This window comes from Mustela erminea, chromosome 9 (genome assembly GCF_009829155.1).
Source record: "Mustela erminea isolate mMusErm1 chromosome 9, mMusErm1.Pri, whole genome shotgun sequence".
NCBI classification, from domain to species: Eukaryota; Metazoa; Chordata; class Mammalia; order Carnivora; family Mustelidae; genus Mustela; species Mustela erminea.
Window position 1 is genome coordinate 36,080,719 of NC_045622.1, and position 18,630 is coordinate 36,099,348.

The window sequence follows — 18,630 nt, forward strand, 5'->3', positions numbered from 1 at the left end:
TGTTTCATAGCTAACATAAGGGCAAAAAAATGTAGCAGCAGCCAAACATTACTTCAATCATGCAATGAAAGAATGTGTATGGTAGAGTACATGGTAAGACCCATGGGCCAGAAGCTTCAAGGCTCAGAAATCTTGTACAAAATTCCAAAAGAGAGCTTATCTCTTATTTTTATATTCTTTGGTATTGTGAAGGAATGAAACTAAATTTAGCACAGTCCATCTGTTTGATTAGAGAGAGAGAAAGAGACATAATTGCATTTTCTTGGTATGTAGATCGTTTCTAAATCTTAAAGGAGGCTAGTTTTCCAGATTGTCGTGGAAATTGTTTTGAAGTTCACCAATTTTGCCAACCCTAAGCACTCTGCCCATCTCTTTCTCTTCATTTCCCCCCTTTCTATATAATTTTTTATCTCTAGAAAATAGAAAACTGCCTAGAGTATTGTAGGTATTCATTAAAAATATTGAAATTTGTGGGTGGATGGATGGATGGATGCACAGGTGACTAGATTAGGCATTAGAAGATCTAGATTTTAACCTTAGAGTTCCAGTAGGTATCATACCACCTAACAGAAATTGCTTTTTCCCTGTGTAATTTTGAGTGAGGACCCACATAGGGTATGCAATGTGTGCATCTTAGGTTCCCAGATAAATGACAAGCCAGGGATCTTAACCTCAAATGCCTTAATGAGCCAGGCAAGTAATAGAAATGAGGGAAATGGGCAGATGGAATAAACGAAGAGATAGTGGGGACTGAGGCTCACTGGAGGGCACACCTTGTATTTAAAATATGATGGGAGCGTGGGGTGTGCTCAGAGCAGGGAGCCTGAAGAAATGGCTCCTCTGTTTATAACACACCCAACAGGAATCTGGGCTCTCTGTGAAAAGGGGCACAAAATGCGTGGCCTTCCTATGAACAGACACCCTACACGTGTCCCACCCTGCACTTCCACAAGGCTTCTGGATAGGAACAGCAGGCCAAGGCTTTGAAGGCCTCAATCATGGAGGAAGTAGCCCTGAGAGTGAGCATAGATGTGAGGCATGGGCTGGAGGCCCAGGACAGCTCCCTACCCACGCCCCGCAGGAACGGAGGAGGGGCCACCTAGGAGCCGCTGGTGCACCAGGTCTGCCCGGCTGGACGTGAATGTGTATGTCGCAATGAGGTACCTGGAATACAAGATGGTCCTCGGCAGCCACCAACCCAAGTCTGAGCTCCTCTGGGGCCTGAGAGTCCTCCACGAGACCAGCAAGATGAGCGCACTGAGAGTCATCATCCAGCAGCAGAACCGAGACCCCGGGAAGGGAAGGCTCATTTCTTGGAGGCTGTGGATGGTGCGTTCAAGACAATGGATGTGGATATGGCTGAGGAACATGTCAGGGCCCCAATGAGGGCCCAGACGGACATCGGGGATGAAGCTCTGATCGGACAGTGGCTCTGGGATGACATACAGGTAGAGCTTCTGACTTCCTTTGGCTTCCTGGGCCAGAAAGCATCGTAGATTCTGAATGGCAACCATGCCAGTAGAACCACTGGGAGAGTTGGAGTCAGCCCTGGCTCTGATGGTGGGGCCAGCACCGCATTCTAGATGGGCCCAGCACCAGCAACACTGTCCAGACCAGAAATGCCACCAGAAAGAGTACCAACTTCCCCGAGATCCAACTATGCTGATGAATGGCAGCAGTCACTCACCAAGCCAGGGTGCATCCCCTGACTCCTTCACACAGCACTCGGGGCACCTTCCAAACCTGCTCATCCGAGATGGCATGCATGAGGAAGCCGTCTTCACCCTTCTTGCTTTTGTTGTGTGCTTTTGTTGTGTTTTCATATTTTTGGTATCCATGTTACATTAAAGTTGCAAAATTAAGAAAAGAAAAAAACAAAAATAAAATATGATGGGAGCTAAACACGTCATCTGCAATCCACATAGGCTTACAGTGTAAGCTTCTCCACAGACGTAATTGTTTCTAAAACACCTCTGCCATATACAAAATAATAAAGGAAGAAAGAAGAAAAATGTTAATTGCTAAAATGTAAACAAGTACTTACAAAGTGCCTAGAACTGTTCTAAATTTCATCTGGTTTGATTTTATTATATATATATTTAGATTTTATTTATTTATTTGAGAGAGAGAGGATGAGTGACAGAGAGCATGAGAGAGGGGAGAGTTAGAGGGAGAAGCAGGCTCCCTGCTCTGCAGGGAGCCCAATGCAGGGCTCGATCCTGGAACTCCATGATCAGGACCTGAGCCGAAAGCAGTTGCTCAACCAACTGAGCCACCCAGGTGCCCATGGTTTGATTTTATGTCATGAATATAATTACTGCTCTTTTACAATCAAAGAAATTAAGGTACCATACTCAGTAAGTGTATGTTGCTGCTCTATTAATAAATAATTGGATGTTAAGAAATAAAAACCAGGAAAAAAAAATGTATCAGGGCCCTGAGCCAAACCCCTAACCCAGATGAAAGAAGCATTCTTCCAAAAGAGCTTCCATCAGAGAATGGATGACTCCCAGCTCCTCTTCTGATGTCTCCAGGTAGAGGATGAAGGTCATTCCCCGAGTCCATCGGTAACTCACTCTCCACAACGTAACTGAGACCTCTGCATTTCTGGAGTCAACACAGAACAGCTTTGTGCCATCTGCAAGGCCTGTCTCCTTTGGTTCACAGTAATCAAAGAAAACACACTCCTCCTGTGTGTGTGGAAATAATGTGAACATTTACAAGCCACCCGTCAATTACTAAGTGCTTAATGCTGTGCATAGTATCATTTCCTCTCATTCTCATTGCGACCCCATAAAGTCAGTACTGTTATTGTGCCCATTTTACAGATAAGGACATTGAGGCTCATGGAGGTAAATTAACATCTCCCAGATCACTCAGCCAATGAGTGATGGAACCGGGGTACGAATTCCAGCAGGCCCATCGGCAGAGTTCATGATCTTGTGCACTGTGACAGGGCCAAGAAGGCTGAGAAGAAAAACACATTGAATATTTCTGAGTATGTTCATCAACCAGTTTCTTAAATCACAAAATCCTCTTCTCATACACCCTCTTGCACTAAACTTCAAATTATTATATCGTAGAAAAGAGCAGATGGGTTTCTATTCTGGTTGCGGTGGAGAGTGAAGGGCCAGCCACCACCTCCACTATATTCTCTCTCATTTTGATGTCCTCTAGCATCACTTCCAGTCATCATTACTCTTGTCTGACCCCACCCCCCATCTCCTCACCCCTGCTTCTCCTTGTCCCCGTCTCTGCTTTGCTCTCATTTGTGTGGGCAGACCAAAGATTCAACACTCAGTCCTCCAGGTACTTCCTTCTCTACCTGCCCTCCAAGAGCGCTCAATGCCCAGATCACCCACTGCCATCGTGGTAATGACCCTCACGTGCTTGTCTGCAGGCCCATATCCCTAGTGGCTTGTAGGACATGTGGGGTGAACCTTTTCCCCCAAGAACCAAGTTGGAGTTAACTTTGAGAGAACTGACTGGGCATTGCATGCAGAGGTGTCTGGAGATGGCTATTTAAAGCTGCACGGAGGATGTGCTTGCCTCAGAGATGGTTCCCATTATTTTTAGTTAACTGGTGAGGAGGACCGCCCCCCTTCCCAACCCCCACAGACTGCCCTCTTGCCACCACACTCCCTTCCTCATGCCTGATGGAGGGTGCTTCCCCGTGCAGAGGGTGCTCAATCAACACGTTCCGCACAGGCAGGTGGGTCTGCACACTTCAAAAGCAGGAGCACCTTTTTTCCTCAGCACGTCTCGTCTGAGCTGAGAGACAACAGGGTACAGTAATGGAGGAAGAATTCTGAAGTCAGACAGACCTGGCTTCACATCTTCCTCAACTACTTGTGTGATCTCTGAGCTCATGTTTCTCATCTGCAAAACTGGGAACATAATACTAGTTCCTGCTCATTGTTTTGTTGAGAGGATTCAATGTGGTCAGTCATGGAACGCACTGAGGATGGTGCCTAGTCTGTAATAAGGCTCAGTGTCTGGTCATGTTTAGGATTATTTTGTAACCCTTTGCTTTTGAGGTAGTTGGTGAGCTCTGTAGCTTCAGGAATTACTGAATAGGCTATTTCTTGAGGCTGTGGACTTTTTTTTAGCATAGTAGGTAATTAAAGAAAAAGAAGGAGGTAAAAGAGAAGAGACTTTCCACAAAAGGAGTGTATATGACTGCTCATCAGGCATCATGAGAGCTGCTTTATCTGTGTAATCTCTTGTAACTTCATGCAGTCCAGATGGGGAATGAAAGTTGGGTTTTATTGCTCCCATCATCCAGTGTTTCTCAGTGTTTCTCAAAGAGCATACCTTTGACCACTGAGTATTAGAATTTCCTGACCAGGAACCAGGAACCCTCGGAATTTCCGGAGCAAGGCCAGAGCATCAAAGTGTGAGGACCTTTGACTTAGGAATTGTATCATACCTAAGACTTGGTTCTGTATTTTTTTGTATTTTTTACATGAAAGCATGTCATTTTTCCTTAATTAGATACATTCTTCAAGGCGGTAACCCCAGCAGTATACAAGCCTGAACACGGCATTGGGAATTCATGAAAACATTTGGGTAGGTTTAGCTTTCTGCACTGCAGGGTCAATGCGTTAAGATCCGTAGAGACCTTGAGTTAGAAAAGCAATACGCAAGATAACTATTCTGCAATGTTGTTTTTAATCAATACTTTCTCATTGTCGGTCGGGTGTTCTTTTACTGATTGATCCACTGAAATTCCTGACTTCCTGACCAGGGAGCAAAATTGACAATCTCTGAAAAATGAAATCCCTGCCGGGTCTCAGAGTGCTTGTAAAACAGAAACTCACAGGTCTTCTCTTCTTATCACTGAAAGCTCGGCCCCTTCTGACCAAAATGGTTATGCAACTTTTGAACATATGCATTAAAACATTTCCGTTACAGGATCTGCAATGATATGTGCTAGCTTTAAGGAAAAGGAAGAACTTGTTACTTTATGATGTGTTTGTTCCTGAGCAATTGAGAGGTTTGCCGTATGTTTTTATGGTCGTTTTCTTTGAGGTTCCATGAACGCCTTCTGGAATGTGGAGGTTCCACCATCAGAGACATATGGGAACTTTTCCAGTGTCCTAATGTCATTAACCCAGCGGTTTTGGTTGTCATAATACACATTTATTTCTCCTACATTTAAAAGGCAATTCTCTGATCTCCAACTCATTTAAACATGTTTGATCTTAACAAGATGAAAAATGTTTGGAATCTTAGCTTATGATCTCTGTGCTACGTTTTTCTTCTTTTAATTCACAGTAGCTTCCCCTACCTCCTCCTTCTCTTTTTTAGGATCAACACTCTGTGGTCGGCCAGAACACAGGCCCCAGTCCAAGTCCCAACCCCTGCTCAAATCCAAACACCGGAAGTGGTTACATGAACTCCCAGTCATCACTGTTGAATCAGCAATTGATGGGAAAGAAACAGGCTCTACAGAGGCCGATCATGGAGCGGAAACAGCAGCTTCTCCTACAGCAGCAGATGCTGGTTGATACGGTAAAACTCTCTCCTAATGTCTACTGCACATACCTATTGACCTAACAGGGGGAATTCATTATTTCCCCTTTCTGGTCACTGCCCTTTTCTCTGCCTACTTCGATGAGTGCAAGGAGAGAGTCCTGGCTATAAGAAAAGCGAATTCTATACATAAGTTATCGTGCTGCAGGAAAAAAAAAATAAAAAAGCACTTGATTTACCAGCTGCTGGACAGTTGGAATGCATGGCACCCCACCTAACTAGCCCTGCCCAGCCCAGGAATGTTAAGAACCACCAACATGGGTATTTGGATCAGGCAAAAGGAGCCATTTTTATGCTGCAGCCCTGAGGGGCAGAAATCGGGGACAGAACTTTAATCAACTTGAATCCAAACTGATTTTAGAGGTAAAAGGAATTTCTAAAACAGTTGTAAAGGCCAGCATGGAGTTTCAAAACTTAAGATTTGGCTTCCAAAATAAAGCATCTCAGAAGGGGGGATGTTTTTAAAGAAAACTGAGGATCTGTTTCCAGCTTTCAGCATAGTTACGTGACCTTAAAGAAAGGCAAGGTGGTTCTTTCCCCAGCAGGACCCAAGCTCTAGCCAGGATTCACTGTTATCTGCTTTCCCTACCGTGTCCTCAGACGTACGGTCGGGCACGGATTCAAACCCCTCCAGCCTCCGAACGCCGAGTTCTCCAGGTTTCATTCTCTCCCTTCAGACAATTTGGTCAAATGAAAGGAAAAGGGGTAGGAGTTAGCCATCTCCAGGTTGACAGAGTCAAGGTACACAGAGATGTGACAAACAAAATAAAAAATGTTTATACTCAAGGAGCTTTGTAGTAAAAGTCAGAAATCTTGGATGTGATGGGTGCTATCATTCATTCGGTAAATATTAATGGCTATAAATAAAAGAGATCCTGCCTTTGTCCTTAAGGAGCATAGAGCCCACAGGGATGTGAAATAAATAGGCAAAAGGCAGGTGATTAAATGCTGTGATGTGACAAATACTAAAAATACTAGAACACCTCCTCTCTCTTCAGAGAGGAGGTTTTATCTACTGAATATCTGAAGGTGAAGTAGGTGATGGGGTAAAGAGGAGGGGAGCTTTCAAGCCAGAAGAACCAGCATATTCAAAGACTCGGGGACGATAACGTATACTGCATGTGATATAGTAGATGGCAGTAGAGGATTAGGAAAATAATTGGCAAGGAGGCCAGAGAGGAGAGGCTAGAGCTTGATAAATTTACATTGTCTGAAAAGCAATGACAAGGACTTTAAGGATTTGAAACAAAGGAGCACCAAACTCAGATTTGCATTACAATAAAGTATGAACAGAGTAAGGGGAAAGGTAATGGAGCAAAGATATCATCCAGCCTGGAGAGATTAAGGGTAGTCTCCCAGAAGAGGTACAATTTGACTTTGACTTTGACCTTGAAGACTGCAGGGTTCTGATGGGTAGAGTAGGTGAGGAGGGGCTAGACAACAAAAGGTCCAGCCCAGGTGTGTATTTATTGATGGGTTTGAGATTAAATTCTGAAATATTTAATTCACAATGAATGGGGGGAAATGAGAGGGGGAGACAAACCAGGAGAGATTGTGGGCTCTGAGAAACAGACTGAGGGTTTTGGACGGGAGAGGGTGGGGGGTTGGGTGAGTCTCATGGTGGGCATTATGGAGGGCACGAACTGCATGGAGCACTGGGTGTGGTGCATAAATAATGAATTTTGGAACACTGAAAAAATAAAACAGTATAAATAGTAACATAATCATTCATTAATTTTAAGGAATGACAAACGAAATAATTTCGGGGTCTAGAGTAGGTGAGAAGAAATAGTGAGGGACGAATAAGGAATAGTGAGCATTTACTGGTGACCTTGAGTACTGCCCTAAGGGGTAGGGGTGCCACGGACTAGATCACAAATCAACACAACCAATTCCTTCTACAAGTCTTCTGTAATTCTGGAAACTCCAGCTGTCCCACCAACTCCCTCCCTTTTTTTTTTTTTTTTTAATCTTTGTTAATTAAATAGCTTAGAAACAAAGGCAGCAGGAGAGAAAAACCTACAATCTAAGACTGACTCTCATCATTCCCATCAGTCCTTCTCATGTGTTGAATTACAACACGCAGAGGTTGAATTTCTGGATTTTCAGCTCAGATTCAAAGGCAAGGAAATGTGCCCCGAGGATCATGTCCTGGCACTGGCTGAACTCTCCTTGGGTCCCAGTTGAGTCACCACTGAGACAGGTGCAAAGGGCAGTGAATGAGAAATGGGACTGCTGTTTTTGTGATTTTTATAAACCATTCACATTTCTCTTTGTTTGGACGCCATTGAGGGTGCCTGTGCTTGTTAGCATATCCAGGAAGAAACAGTCTTTGATATGGCTTTACATTAGCATATGCTTTGTAGTCATTTCCAGTCAGTTGGCAAGGCCAGAAAGGCGCCTAAATTGAGACATTTTCTCATGAAAGTGCGTCATCCTTACTCCCTGTTATTCTCTCACCAATGAAGCACAAAGAGGAAAGATGAGTCGAGTCATACGTAAGACTATGGGCGTCATGGTAACCAACACATTTTGTGCACCTTCTGTGGGCCAGGGGCCACGCCCAGCCTTTACAGTGGTAAAGGATTAGTCCTTCTGATTGGAGTTATGAGGGTGGTCCTAGATTTATCTACGTGTCAGATTTTGAGATGGCAAAACTGAAGCAGGACAGATAAGCCCAACAAAGATTATTTCTATAGGGGGTTTTCAGGTCCAGGTTATTGGGTTGAATTACTGGGTCCAAGATCATGAGGCATTAGTTGAGAAGTTCAATTTCACATTCCGCAGAAGTAGTCTCAGAGATGGCCTGTGAGTTTACCCTTAGCCAGAATGGGGCGGTCATCCTCTTGCACAGAATGGGACTGGGAGCAGCCTGCCTTCCGTGCTGCAGTCTGGTCTTCGCTACTCCTGAGCCTGCAGGGATGACACAGCCATTCCCATGAACAGTCCATATGCCAGGCCGTTAAATCTAACTCACTGGTGAGCAAGTAGTTCAAGAAACTCAGGTTTCCAGAGATGTGTTGTTAACCCTCGGAACAATCTAATTTAGCCCTCGCGGAAATAAAAAGTCAGTAAGTACATTGAATATACATAAAAATAAGTTCAGATTTGAGATCTAGTCCTTAATGGGGAACCAAGAGCCTGATCCCATCTCTATCTCTATCTTTGTCTCTGTCTCTCTCTCTCACACACACACACGCATGTGCACCCATGCACAAATCCTGTTTACTTCAATATAAACAGCAGAAACACCTACTGACATAAGAAAAAAATGATAGTGCTTTTGGGAAAAGAGAAGAATTCAGAAAGTCCCATGCTTGGCAAAAAAATAAAACTTGTCAGCTCGCACAATATTTTACAACAGGCAGGGTAGAACATCACCGCATTTGGGTTCATGGAACATCTCAAGCTGCTTCTTAAACATTTAGGGTTTAGGCAAAACCATAAAGACTTTCACCAACCACTTTTTTCCTTTATTTGTAAACCCATATTTAAAAGAAATGTAGTCCATATGTTTCTGATTCATTTACACTTAGCTCATCAAAATCATGTTTTTTACGAATTACTTGATGCCCCAAAACCCCTGTGAGTCTTTCAAGTTTTTTTCTTAGAAACAAAAATTTGAACTTGGTTTGTTGTTGTTTTAAGGAACTGAGAAGTACATGGTTCAAGTGGGATCTTGGGAACTTGGCCAGTGCACATGTGGCCTCCATCTAATTTATCCCTCTATCTTTACACAGTTTTCTATTTATTGATTGTTCTCTTTCTACCTATGCCAGTTATGTCTATCTTTGAAAATTTGAAAATGAGGTTGCTTTGGGGTGCATACACTGCTACAGTAAAGCAATTCTAAAAACTTCCTGATCCATGATGAGAAAGACTGATAAGAGTCCAAATTGATATGACGCTTGCAGCCGAGCCATTTTTGCTTTTGTCAGACGTGAACCATCTGATAGGACACCAAGCTCAGATGGGGTTACTTGGAGACCATGATAAAATGAGACGCAATAAGGCCACTTCATAATTTGATCTAAATACAGACACAAGGTCACTCTGTAACCCACAAAATACCAACCCCCCCCCCTTTGCTAAGTGAGCAACGGCTGCTTCTTTACTCAAGGATAGAACCAACCTCACTTTGACAGCTTACAACCTAGAACAGATCATTGCCTTCTTAGACCCTCCCTAAATCATCCAATCAACATTCAAATCCTAGGATAGGTTCTCTCTAACACTCTAGTGCTGAGGCACCCCAGGGTCCCCCCATGATGTGCGTTCTCCCTTGCTGCAATGAGTAGTAAACCCAGCAGGTGTGTTCCTGGTGGTCTTTGACTAAAGGCATTGAAAATATAAAAAGAACATACCTATTTCCTCTCTTAGCTCCCAAATTCACCTATTCTAGAGATCTAAAGGTGGCTGATTCCAGAAGGAAGAAAAGAAGGGGGCCTAGGAGACCTCTGTGCTTTGAGAATGGGGCACAGAGAAACAGGGAAGCAAATACTGTATTGTGTGGCAGGGAAAGGACCAGAATCTTTGAGTCAGGATTCGATTTCTGTTCTACCACTTGGATCTTCGGCAAGTTACTTGGCCTAAGGAAGCTTCCATTTCTTCATCTATTAAGTGGAAATAATTACTCCTATTTCAAGAGTAATTTTAGAGGGGTAAAATTGGGTAATATGTTTATAGTGCTCCCACCAATCCTGATGATTATCCCCTGGCATCTCCTCCTCTCTAAGGTTGCCAGATTTAACAAATAAAAATATATAATTTCCAAGTGTTCTGTATTTTCTCTGTTAACCCTACTTCTATGCCTGCCACACTCCATGGGACCAGAATTAAATAATAGGTACCAAAGCATCTCAGGTGTGCTACAAAATAAAACTAGAAACACCATCTCAAAAATCTTAGGAATTTAGCTCTCCCTGAAATCTAATTGCAAAATAAAGGAAATGAGGTTAGTTGCTAGACCCAAAACACACACTGAGTGTTAAGGAAAGTTGGAATTATACTTCCTCACAGGAAATTTATTGAAATTGAAAAGACCCGTCTCTGAAGTAGCACTAGTAAATAAGGTATATGATTCACAGCAACGGCTGCAAAGTTGTTCTTGCAGGCTTACTTTTTTGAATGACAGTCTATAAATGTTTACAAGTGGGAAAGGAAACATGCAACTTAATATGTTTTTATCTGTGTTTTCAAGGAGAAGATTGCTCCACAGGATCAGATAAACAGACATTTGACCAGGCCACCCCCAGATTACAAAGACCAAAGAAGAAACACGGGCAATATGCAGCCAAACACTGCTCCGTATTCTGGTAAGTATTCTTAAAAATCAGTAAAAATAGGGAGTCCTGGGTGGCTCAGTCAGTTAAGCATCTGCCTTTGGCTCAGGTCATGATCCTAGAGTCCTGGATCAAGCCCCACATTGGACTTCCTGCTCAGTGGGGAGTCTGTTTCTCCTTCTCTCTTTCTGCTTCTCCCTCTCCCTGTGCTTCTCCCTCTCCCTCTCCCTCTGCTACTCCCTCTCCCTCTGCTTCTCCCTTCTGCTACTCCTTCTCCCTCTGCTTCTCCCTCTCCCTCTGCTTCTCCTTTCTGCTACTCCTTCTCCCTCTGCTTCTCCCTCTCCCTCTGCTCCTTGCCCCTGCCCGTGCTCTCTCTCTCTCTAATAAATAGATAAAATCTTTTAAAAAATCAGTAAAAATTGTAACTGCAGAAGAAAAAAACGATTCACCTTTTAACATCTCCTCCTCTGCTGCCTCATTTGGAAATAACATCTTTCTTAGAATCCTGCACTAGTTCCCATTTAACCTCCCATTTAATTTTCGGATCAACCGGAGTGGTTTTCAGTCCTTTCTTCATTTCCTGCTGATTCTTGTCCTCTATTCACATATTTCACTGCCCTTCAAATTACCTCTGAGAGTTCAAGAGAACTTAAATATTTTCGAACTCCTCGGTCTGACCGTTCTCCTCCCAGCAAGGTATCCTGACCCTGATCATGTAAGGTAAGCAGTCATTCCTCTCTCTTGGAACTTGCATGAAGCCTGATCCACTTATCTCCCCTTGTCCTCAGCATGGCTGAAAGACAAGATGGAAGTTCCTTTGGAACATGGCTTCTTACACCATGGCCTATCGGTGGGTTCAAGGGAAGCTCGGAGTATTGGAAATATAATACAAAATTCAACGTGGGTGTTTGGGCTTTTCTTTTCCCATTCATATAAAAGAATCTCAAGGATAGCAGCCTCAGGCTGATTAGGTGGCTGTACTGTGTTGTCAGGGGTCCAGGCATCTTTTGTTTTTCTGTTCCACCTTTTCTCACATGGAGTTTCCTCCCTAAGGGTTGCCTTGAGACCAACACACCACCATTCTTCACGTCGTATTCCAGGTAGAAGGATGAAAGAAGGGAAGAGGTAGAACGCCCTCCCAAAGGAGTCAGATTCTCTTTTTAAAAGAAGCTTCTTGAGGGGCACCTGAGTGACTCAGTCGGTTAAGCATCTGCCTTTGGCTCAGGTTGTGATCTCGGGGTCCTGGGATCAAGCCCCACATCGGGCTTCCTGCTCAGCTCAGCAGCCTCCCTCTCTCTCTGCTGCTCCCCCGGCTTGTGCTCTCTCGCGCTCTCTCAAATAAATAAATAAAATCTTAAACAAAAATAAAGTAGGTTTTTTGGACTCTTACCTAATAACTTCTACTTCTAGCCAGAATGTATTCATCTGGATCCTTCCATCACCAAGGAAGCTTGGGAAATATGGTTTTTCAGCTGGGCATATTGCTGCAAAATCAAGGGTCCGTTTCTAAGGGAGACAGGGAGACTGGATGCTTGGTGGGCATCTGCGAGTCCGTTTCACAGTACACATGGGACTTTTCCTAAGGGTGGATCCTTGGCATCCAGTTGCCAATTCCCAAATGGATTAAGAACCAGTACCCAGAGCACTGTACTTCCCGTGTCTTCTGAGAATGAAATAAGCGACAAGCACAACACAAACGCTTTTTGTCATTTTCTGCTTTAATCTTAGTGCACTAATAATCACCTTCCCCAGATGTTAACATTAGAAATGATGTATGAAAAGCACATGGAACAATTTTCACCACATATTAGGAACTTCTAAATACTAACTGTGATTACTATTTTGTGACCTTCATGGAAATTCTGTCTATTGTGGTTGTTTGAAACTATTGCTCTCCTCTTAAACCTTCTCAGGGCATTTTGTCAAAATAGAGGGCACCTACGGGGAATGATTTTTAAAACCTTTATATCTGGGGCACCTGGATGGTTAAGTTGCTTCAGTGTCTGCCTTCAGCTCAGGTCATGATCCCAGGGTCCTGGGATTGAGTCCCATGTTGGGCTTCCTGCTCCGTTGGAAGTCTGCTTCTCCCTCTGCCTCTCTCTCTTGCTCTGTCTCTCATGAATAAATTTTTTAAAATCTTAAAAAAAAAAAAACCTCTAATTTTTTTTCTCATAGACTTAGATACCAAGATGCTGTTGCTTACCCTTATCAGCTGTCTGTCAGCTTTTTACTATCCCAGCATCTCATACCCGACTCTGATCCCTCTTTATCAAGCTCTTCCTGCCTTCCCAGGGCAGAGCTGTGTGCTCAGTTTGGATATACAGGGAGATACAAGAGACTGTTCCTGCCTTTGAGGGGTCCGTAGTCTAGTGGGAGACATATTAAAACAAACAACAAGGACTTCAGCCTGTCAGGCTGTATGCCATGTTAGTTATCCCCAAACAGTTCCAGGCTTCCCTAGAGCTACAACTACAGCCATGTTCTTCTTCTATAGTGCTGTTCTGATATTTCCATGTGTGTCCCATTCTCGTTTCTTAGTATTTCTGATTCTGTGGGCCTCCCTGCATCTGTGCAGGGAGAGTATTTTAAAAGATTATCTTTCTCCAAGTTACATATTTAATTCAATCTCTCATTTACTCATTCATTCATTCAATATCAAGCAAATACCTACTTTGCACTCCACTAGACTTAGAGAATAGGACAGTGAACCGAACGGGCAAAAATGCTTTCCCCCATGGAACTTATCATCTACCAAGCCCTTACTTTTATCTTTCTCACATGTCATTTTTGCTTCTCAAGATGTCTCTCCATGATGACTTTGATTGCCCCAAGTCAGGAGGGTTTTAACATGTTGACTCATCACTGTCCAATATGTGGTACCTCCCTAAAGGGCAGCCTACAATTGATGGTTCCACTTTGAGATTCCATGGATTTCCCAATACAAAAGCTAAGTGCGGAACAAAAGCTTCCAAGAGCAAATCCCACTGGAAAAAGCAGGCTGGAGTATCAGGCAAAGCTCAATGAAGGAGCTTAGACTTTGGCCTGAGCTTTGAAGGAAAAGTGGGGTTCAGAGAGTAAAGAAGGGCATCATATGAAAGGGAACTGGTATGAGTAAAGGTGGTTTGTGGTATGTGGATAACAAAGCAATAATAACTCTACCTCCTGGGGCAGAGGGCGTTCCACGTGGAAATCATCACTCGAATATGGACACCCTGAATTCCAGACGTTTAAAGAGATGGGAATTTTCCCTTTGGACACTTGGGGGCCACCCAAGGAAGCTTCTTGAATGGGGATGATGCGGATGAATAACTGGACATGGTGTTCAAGGCAGAGGTGCAGAATCTAGCAGCCATGTATAGGATTCTTCCACACTTTCTTATTTGGACTCTGGGGTAACCAGTAGCCTGGACTGCACAGCAGCTGGTTAATCAAAGTTCTAGTCTTTGGTCTTGGAACAGATAAAGCTAATTCAAAATGAAAGAAAGGTTGACTATCACCTCCCCTCGGTGACTCCAGAAGAGGAGTAAAGTAAAACCTAAAAGCTAGAGCCATTTTATGCCTTTTTCTCTATATTATATAAAATCTTGACCAAGGGATGACTTAGGGAATACTTCCCTCTCAAAGCTGTCTTACTCCTTTTATAAAAAATGGCATGATGGTTATTTCTATTTGTTTTCTACCTGAAAACAGTTTCAGAGTGGATAAGTTATTGCAAATTGCTGTAAAATATGTGGTTATGAACTAATATAATTATCTTCTCTTTCTCAGGTGGCTCATCTACCGTGAGTTTAAACGCTAACCAGGCTTTGGCAAACCCAGTTTCCACACATACCATTTTGACTTCGAACTCAAGCCTCATGTCTACTTCCCATGGGACAAGAATGCCATCGTTACCCACAGGAGTTCAGAACATGGGGATGTATGGAACTCTGCCTTGCAGTCAGCCTGGCACGTACAGCGTCCCTTCAGGAGTGACTCAGCTGACCCAGCAGAGGAACCCAAATCAAGTGATAGCAAATCAAAACAACCCTCTGATGCCACGGCAACCTACCTTAGGGGCAAGTAATAATACTAACGTGGCCACGTTTGGATCTGGGCCTGTTAGCAATTCCCAGCAACTAAGACCAAATTTAACCCATACCATGGCCAGCATGCCAGCACAGAGAACGTCAAACGTAATGATCACGTCCAGCTCAACAACACCAAACTGGGCCTCTCAAGAAGCAACAACCAAACAGCAGGAAGCCCTGAAGTCCACGGCGGTCCGCTTCCCCACAGGGACACCTGCAGCCTACACTCCAAACCAGTCCCTGCCACAGGCAGTAGGCAGCCAGCAGTTTTCCCAGAGGCCAGTGGCTCCTCCTAACCAGTTAACACCAGCGGTGCAGATGAGACCCATGAACCAAATGAGCCAACCATTAAACGGACAAACCATGGGTCCACTGAGAAGTCTGAACCTCAGACCCAATCAGCTCAGCACACAAATATTGCCTAATTTGAACCAGTCAGCAACAGGGTTGAGTCAGTCGAGGACGGGCATAAGCCAGTCGCCATCCTTGACACCAGGCAGTTTCCCTTCACCCAACCAAAGTTCCAGGGCTTTTCAAGGAACCGACCACAGTGGTGACTTAGCTTTTGACTTTCTCAACCAACAGACGGATAACATGGGCCCTGCCCTGAACAGCGATGCTGATTTCATTGATTCCTTATTGAAGACAGAGCCTGGTAATGACGACTGGATGAAAGACATCAATCTTGATGAGATCTTGGGAAACAACTCCTAAAGGAGAAGAGGGAGACAATTAATAAACTCCACACACTAAAAGGCAGTATTTTACAAGGACGCTGTAAAGGCCAAACTCTTAACTTTTAGTTGGACTACATGAAGATACCTTGGCATACACATGGAAGCAGAAAGTAACTACAGTGCTTGGTTCAAATGGTTGTTTTAAGTCTCCAACCCGAAAGTAAAATCTTGGGATCACTCTTCCTTATCTAAACTCCAGGACACAGTATCCAGTTTGCCCAAACAGAACTGTGATGTTGACGTGTAATCAGTTGTGTAAAATAGGTTTCCCGAGCTCCTTTCCTCCCTGAAAGAAAAGTAATAGAGCTTGTGGCTTGTTAAACCCCACGTCATACGGAGGTACCAGTTCCCAGCAACAAGCAACAAATTCCTTCGTTTGCTCTAATAGGTAGTCAGTGTGGTTTAATCTTCCCACTCTTGTTTTTTCCTTTAGCTTTCCTAAAATGTTCAGGGTAGATTGGGATGTTATAGGTTTGTTTGGAGTAACCAAACAGTGCTGCAAGTAGAGGAGAGCCCGAGAAACTAGAGAACATCCAGTGGATCATAGAGTTTCTTCCCCAGATTCACCTCTCACTTGGTCAGTTTTCCCACATACGCCATACTTCAGCAACATGCCGTGTCCGGTGATGAGACAAGATTGCAGAGCTCTCCAACTTTATTTGGGTTTCCACAACCCATTCCCAGGTCAATTTCCAAGTCTTAGATACAATCACAACTTGTCCTAATCATACTGAAATATTGGTGCATACCTGTCTGCATCAGATTTCACTATTTCAAAAAGAAAGCATCCCACTGAACATGGCTACAAAGGAGATTTATCTAGCCACAGATAACCTGGGGTGTTGCTTATTTTGATGATACCTGCTGGTTAGTTCCCATGTTGAGTGAAATTAAGCCTTGTCTTCCCTTCTTATTTTGATGACCAGAGACTGATTTGTAAGAAAACGGAGAGAAGAAGGTATCTTGTTTTGATTGGAGATAAGAAACAGAAGATCAGGACAAGAAATGGTGGGCATGGTTGGGTACAGATCTATTTGACAGGGTTTGAAGGAAAGCATAATTGAGAGAGAAAACAATCTGTCCTGATTTGGGCATATTTGGGTGAACAGCTAAAGAGAATGTGATCCGTTCCAGTAGCAATGTATCCATTCTTGGCTCCCTGATGTGATGTATCGTCACCACATGCTAGATGGACCTGCGTATCCAGGTTTTCTCCCTCAGGGCCGAGCACTGTATCAAACAAAGAGTTATTGTTGAGTCTTGTCACCTCAGAACCCACACACAGATCAGCTATAAAACGGAGAGGACGTGTGCTGATTTGGAATGGATGCAAAATGTCACTATCATTTTCCTCATTACGGAAGAACATAAGTTATCTTCAGCCTTTTTAGTTATACACCCGCATAGTCAATTATCAGGTGTAATTTAACTGGACTCATTTAATAACTAAGTCTTTCAGTATCTGTTCTAAAAAGATCATATTTTGAAAGTTACACAAAGCCCTCTGTCAACCCTTAAACTGTCTAGAAGCACTCTTCTTCTTTTACACAATACCAACGTCACTGGCCCAGAATCTTTTCTGTGCTAGGTTGTAAATATGAATAAATGACTTCTTTTGTAAACTTTTGTAAAGAATATTTTGGTAGAAATACTTAAAACATATTCTTTGGGTTATATTTATACATATGTGAAATAAATATACTATCAAAAGGTTATATTTTATACAAAAAGTAAATTGTTACCTTTTGTATGCTAATATACGAAGTTTTGTATAATATGATGGTTTATTTTTAGCTCTACACTTAAACCGTAAGAGGTCAAGTGGGAACTTTTGAAAACTATCAAGAGGCTTGTGTGACAAATTTATATTCTGAAACCTCAAGAACGAAGCATTCCAGGTTTCAATTTTTTCTTTTTTTTTTTTTCCTCTCCCTAATTATTTTTAAACCTTTAGTTCTTTTGTCTTATTTGATCCTACTGCTGTGGACATTGTATTGGTCCTTGTTGCATGTGGTCTACTGTGTGTTTTCCCATTTTATAAAACAGTGTTTCTCCATGCAAAAAAAGGAAAAAAATATGTACATATAAACACTTTTATTTTATGACTCCTCCATGTTACTGTACATAATGGCCAGCACTTCCCAGTTACACTCCTGTGATTCAGCTTTTCTCTACTCTAACATAAATAGTATGTTTTGTAGTAGCTATCAAATTTAAGAGATTAAGCAATCAGAATGTTTGGATTTTCTTCTATTTTAATGTGAATTTCATAATTAATGTCTATTTATTCAGCTATTCATTAAAATACAGGATTCTTTGGGGAAAAAATGGTGTAGTCTATAGTTTCTGTTTTTTGGCAGCCTATGACCAAAGATGATGTAATTTTCCTGAAAGCTGAGATGATGACAATTTGATAGACAGAATGTGGCTAAAACTTTAAGATTTACAATGTAAAAGCTATTGGAATCCAATCTCCCATTTATAGAGATACCAGACTACTTAATTGTTGGCATTGTTTATCATTCTGACATATTATTACAGGAGATAGAAGTCATTTTTCTTTCTTTTTTTATTCAAAGACTAGAAAGCAGTTTAGGCAAATAATTCATTCTTGGCTTTGTGTTAAGCCCAATGAAGATAAATAACCCTGCTCTAAGTGAATGCACTACTACTACTTGCATTACTGTAACTGCACCCATGACTGTAAAGATTTCAACTTGTAAAACAAGGATTTTGTATTGTGTGTAATTTCATGTGTTAAAAAATAGTTTTAAAACATTCGGAAGTGGTTCTCTTGTATGAAATCATACTTTCAGTCACCAATAATATTGTTGCTATATCACAGAAAGTTCGGAGAACTATTAATAGTGATGGGCAGATTTATTCTCTGGGAAGCTTCTCCTACTAGTGAAATGTTGCCTAGTCTCCTTTCAATGTTCGTTAGTCCACTTAGAAGGTTTGTATTAAAATCCTGTATGCACAGTATCACTAAATACCGAAGACACA

The 18,630-nt window shown here is 42.5% G+C and overlaps 1 protein-coding gene and 1 non-coding gene across 2 annotated transcripts in view; both read left to right on the plus strand.

The window, feature by feature from the left end:
* Positions 1–18,402, plus strand: part of MAML2 (mastermind like transcriptional coactivator 2) — a 344,668-nt gene extending 326,266 nt beyond the window's left edge. The window contains exons 3-5 of the mRNA XM_032360171.1: positions 5,311–5,514; positions 10,736–10,850; positions 14,586–18,402. Coding sequence (XP_032216062.1) covers positions 5,311–5,514; positions 10,736–10,850; positions 14,586–15,601 — 1,335 coding nt within the window. The 3' untranslated portion in view covers positions 15,602–18,402. The remainder of the gene's footprint in view (positions 1–5,310; positions 5,515–10,735; positions 10,851–14,585) is intronic.
* LOC116600493 lies at positions 801–930 on the plus strand. The gene has a single exon (XR_004289692.1). It is a non-coding gene; the product is annotated as a small nucleolar RNA SNORA11 (small nucleolar RNA).
* Positions 18,403–18,630: the final 228 nt, after the last annotated feature.